General features: G+C 51.3%; 1 protein-coding gene across 1 annotated transcript in view; it reads left to right on the top strand.

Moving 5' to 3' along the window:
- Positions 1-462: 462 nt before the first annotated feature.
- The window catches only part of LOC104466923 (nucleus accumbens-associated protein 2-like), a gene marked incomplete at its 5' end in the record, with an annotated part of 6,156 nt that continues 1,590 nt past the window's right edge, over positions 463-5,028 (top strand). Inside the window, 3 exons of the mRNA XM_010080504.1 lie at positions 463-630; positions 3,262-3,367; positions 3,628-3,725. Of these exons, the coding sequence (XP_010078806.1) occupies positions 463-630; positions 3,262-3,367; positions 3,628-3,725 (372 nt within the window). The remainder of the gene's footprint in view (positions 631-3,261; positions 3,368-3,627; positions 3,726-5,028) is intronic.

Here is a 5,028-nt window from a genome sequence, read left to right as displayed (position 1 = left end):
GAGAAGTAGTTATGGTGCTGGTGCAGGTATTTATCAAACTCAGGCAGTTTATTGCCTGTGTAGGAACCTTGGTGAAGGAACCTGCCGTAGGTCTGGGGTGTTTGGGGAAGCCAGCTCCACGTGCTGCGCTTGCAGAACGATGCCAGCTGTGCAGAGCTGCCCCGGGTCATAAACGATAAACTGGGGAAAAGTTAAACATAATTACAGTCTAAGAATCCCTCTTGCAGAACCCGAACGCGCATATGAGACTGCGGTGGTGGATGATGGGGGGACCGGGGGATCCCTCCAGGCGTTCAGGTGGCATCTGCCCGGTGGCCAGTGGCCCTTGCCCTGGCAAGTGGTTGTGCTGCCGGAGGGACGAGTATCTCCAACGGCAACGGGAAAAAATCAAAACCTGACCTTCTGTGAATGTTATGCCTGCATAATAAACCGTTTTAATGGTTTTCCCTTTTAATTTTCAAGTTGCTCAAGAGAAGCCGGAGCAGATCCCACTGGAGAACCGCTCCTGTGTGCTCATCCGACGGGATCTGGTTGCTCTCCCCGCCAGTCTCATCAGTCAAATCGGATACCGCTGCCACCCAAAGCTCTACTCGGAGGGAGATCCTGGAGAAAAACTTGAGCTGGTTGCAGGTAACGAGGGGGTAAACTTTTCTTTGCTTGAGAACGCCTGGGGATTGCTGTTTGCCTTCTTGCGACGTGTCCTTCGTCCTGCTGGCACCGCCGCCGGAGTCGTGCCTCTTGTGTGCCCTTGCTGTGTCTTTCTGGATTATTCATCGCCAATCGTCTTTAAAAAAGTTCTCTGTTTCCTTTAATTTGCTGATAGAAAAATGTGTCATTAACAGGATTTATTCAATTGAATTAATTTAGCATTTTAATTGAATTCTCCAGCTTGTGTTCCTCCTGATTGGTGTGGGCTGCATCGCAACGGTGATTTAGATGCACAGATCCAAAAAACCCTATCGCGTTATGAGATTTACAAAGCCACGGAGATAAAATCTGTGGCAGTGAACAAGCTTTGAAAAAACCTGTAAAAGTGTTTTAAAAATCGGGGGTGTCACTAAACTGTCAAACGCTGCAGCAGGAAGGAAGAGAAGGAATTAGTTTTGGTCCTTTCTTCTGTCTTTGTTTTCATTTTGGGGAAAATTTACAATATTGGGAGAACTCACTGCTTCTCTGTGAAGGATTTATGGGCAACTGGAGGTGGAAGATGGTGCTGGTGGTGTAGAGCTGGGTAAAGGGTGCAATCCAGACGTGGTGAAAGGGTGCCCGTGGCGCACGTACCCTGAGTGCCGCAGGGAAGATGGATGTTTGACTGGGGTCTCCAGCTCAAATTCCAGTTTAAATCATTATATTCTGCTTTTATAAGTTGCCCCCAGCTTCACTTTGCTGCAGTGCTCCCCTCAGCATATAGCCCATGCTGCTGTGAGGGTTTTCCCCGGGATGGGGCTGTGGTTAGATGGAGCGATCTCTGCACGACAGCCCATCCCTCCGGGCCGGAGGTTTCATGAATACCTGCAAAGCCCTTGGTACAAAAAGGACACGGGGCAGCGCAATCAGTCCAAATCGTTTTTCTGGTCATTTGTCTCTTGGAGAGCAGCACGATTTTATTTTCAGGAATCTGAATTCCAGGGGATGCGCAGGAAGGTTTCCATCTGACGGAGGACGGGTCTTTGATGTAACGCAGGTGTAACGCAGCGTACAACCACGAGTATTTATTTTGTATCTGGAATATTTGTGCCCATTTACATTTTCTGTGAGACTTCTTAAAACCCTCAAGTGGGGCAGGTTATTTTCACGGCAAGAGCTGCAAATTGGCTGGAGGCAGCTCTGCTTGATTTAAGTTTTTCAATCTGGAAAAAAAAAAGCAGATGAATATCTCTAACCCATAGTGCCTGCCTCGGTTATTTTTTACGTGTTAAAGTGAAGTTACCCTCGGTTAGCGCCTGGCGTTCCCTCTGATGGCTCATCTCTCACAATACCGCTGCTGACGAAGGCTCTGCAGCTAATTGCTGCCTCCAGCCTGGTGGGACCTGGAGGGGGCTTGACCCCGGAGCACGCTGGAGGATCCTGCAGCGAACCTTTTCTCCGCTCTCCCTTTGGAGTGTTTCCCTTTTGTCTGGGGTTTTCCGTGCTGTGATCGATTCTGCAAACTCCAGCAGCTCTCTCCCAGAGGGTCAGCAGCGATCCTCGCGGTCCCGGTGGTCCGGTGCTGGAGAGATGCTGCGCGGGGAGGAGAAGACGGGGGAGACAGACGGCGAGAAGCGGGATGGCTGGGCGATCCGGAGCCACGCGTGCTGTTTTCCAGGGCAGGACCGGTCTGTCTTCACCCAGCAGATCAGGGACAATCCTCCCCAGGCTTTCCTGCCAATCCAGGAGTAACTTTATTTCTCCATTAGATGTTTTTATAACTTGAGAACCAAGCGTGTGCTGGATCCAGATGCGCCCCATTATTGAATCTGAATTAAAAGCAAATCCCAAAGCCCTCGGATATAACAGGACGCTTGAAAATTCGGGTGACCTCCCCCTGCCAGCCAGGAGGGTTGGTCTGCCTGAGCTCTGCGGGAAGGGGGAGGTTTGATCAGAACCCTGCTGTGAGGCACGGCCAGACCCCGGGACGCATAACGCCGCCTCGGCAGGGGCTCCTTCTTCTCCTGGAGAGCATCCTTCAGGGCGGCGTGTTTCACAGTCAGAGGAGAATTCCCGGCTCGCCAGGGTGTCAGGAGGGGATGGGGTTTGGAAACAGAGCTGCAGAGTAACCGAGCCCCTTTCCTGGGCTGGGTGGGTTTTTCTTTTCTTTCTTGCTGTGTGTTTTACAACCTTTCACTTGAGAAAAGAAAAATCGAAATGGATTGGGGTTTGCTCCCTTCAGAAAGAATAAATAATCTGCTCTGTACATATGAAATCACAATGTAAAGCCTTGCACTGGGTGTGTTTGAAAGAAATCCTTTCATATGATTTCCAGATACTTCCTTTCTGTACACATAAAATTTGGAATTATGATTACTTGGGGCTTGCCAAGACCCCAAGGGACTGCGATAACCGTCCCTGCTGGGCTTTTCCAGAACAATCCTGCCATCCTTGGGGGGCTTTCATAGCAGCAGGTGAAAAACCCGCTGCCCCTGCCGTACCCCAGCCTCGGGACCCCCGGCGCGGGGGCAGCAGGTTGGGGGGGTCGGAGGCAGTGCTGCCGGCGAGGCGAGGGTTTCATTTGGGATTCTTTGCGAGGGTTTAATTCGGAATTCTCCTCTCCCACCCCTCCAGGCTCAGGTGTTTACATCACCCGGGGGCAGCTGATGAATTGCCACTTATGTGCCGGTGTCAAGCACAAGGTCCTTCTGAGACGTCTCCTGGCCACCTTCTTCGATCGGTACGTCCCCGCGCTTTGGTGCTCTCCCGAGGGATTCGGTTCGTTTTCTGGTGTTTTAACCACGTGAATAGATAATGTGTCGCGAGTGCTCCATCCTCTGCCTGTGCTGCTCCGATGCCTGTGCTTTTTCTCAATGATGCTCGAACCTGAGCACAAGGTTTTCCAGTCCCTGACTTTAAAATCGTGTCAGGCGGTGATGCAAGGTGGTGGCTGTCCCCTGGCATCCCCCCCCTAAGGCTCTCCCTCTGCCTTTCCTGCAGGAACACGCTTGCCAACAGCTGCGGAACTGGGATCCGGTCCTCCACCAGCGATCCCAGCAGGAAGCCCCTGGACAGCAGGGTTCTGAACGCAGTCAAACGTAAGGAGAGAGATTTTCTGCGGCTCTGTCGGGACGGCATGCCAAGAGCAGAGCCGGAACCTGAGCAGGGAGGGTCATCTCCGTCCCGAATAGGGAGAACTGTACATGGTGAAACCCACTTGTAGGAAAATGAATTTATATTTTATTTTCCATCATTCTGGGGGGCTGGAGTTAATTTTTGGTGGATTTTGACAGCATCTTAGTATAAAGCATTATTGCTCCTTGGCTGCTTTGCTATATTTCAAAGCACTAATTTGGCAGTTAATTATTTTATTGATAGGTGCTCTAAGAAGGAGATGGAAATGATGGTTTTGGCAACATTCAGAGCTTGATACCACTGAAACAGGCCGTCTCCATGTGCTGGCTTTTATGCCCTCGGGCTCTGGCTCACATTCGGATTCATCCGAGTGCGGGGCTCTGCCAAATTCCCTGTAAACTTCTTTTAAAAAAAAAAAAAAAGTGAAATGGGAGCCCCACTGCAAAAAATTGCCTTTTTCAAAGATTGCATAAAGCAACAAGGGCTTTTGTTTTTAATGTCTGAAGAAGTTTTGCATGCTGCTGTGCGGCTCGGCCGGCCGGTCGGTCTGTAGCTGAGCTGAGCTCTGTCTGGGGGGGGGTACAAAAGGCTCAGCTGTGTCACCCCCCGTCTGCCGTCCCGCAGGTCAGGTCCCCAGTGGTGACACCGCGCTGGCTTCAGCCGGGGCTGGGATGTGCAGGGCTCCCAGCCTCCCTCTGCCTGTTTGTGCCCGATCCCGGGGTTTGGCCAAGAGGAGAGTTTGGGTACTTCCACCGGGGACGTTTAGTTATTTATGGCAGGCAGCAGAAGCAAAGGGTTAAATATTTGTCTCTTGGAGTCACCCTTGAACACAAGGAGCTGTGGGACAGAAGGGGCTGGTGGTGGGTGAGGACCTGGGGGGTGGGTTAGTGCAGCGAAGCCCCTTGACCGTGGGCTTGAAATACAGTGGAAAGCAACGTGTTCTCTTGCCCTCCCTGGGTTCTGGGTAGTAAATCTTTACATAAATGTTGTGCTGGAAAATGAAACTCTAAGCAATTTTTTATAATTTTTTTTTTTTTAAAGATTTGGAAGATAAATCATTTCTCTCCCTAATTGTTGCTGTGCCGCTGAACTCCGGGGGCCTTCCAGCCACCCCCTGAGATCTGTAGCACGTGGAGAGAAAGGATGAGACGGCAGATGTCTGATACATAAAGACAAAAATCACCAGCCTGCGCTGCTGGTGCCTGCCCGTGGCTTGTGCGTGGAGCTCTGCCGAGCCACCTCCCCGTTCGCAGCCGCTCCCTGCGG

This window comes from Pterocles gutturalis, unplaced genomic scaffold (genome assembly GCF_000699245.1).
Source record: "Pterocles gutturalis isolate BGI_N339 unplaced genomic scaffold, ASM69924v1 scaffold14091, whole genome shotgun sequence".
Lineage (NCBI taxonomy): Eukaryota > Metazoa > Chordata > Aves > Pterocliformes > Pteroclidae > Pterocles > Pterocles gutturalis.
The sequence above is the reverse complement of the archived record's forward strand: the minus strand, read 5'-3'. Positions and strand labels throughout refer to the sequence as shown.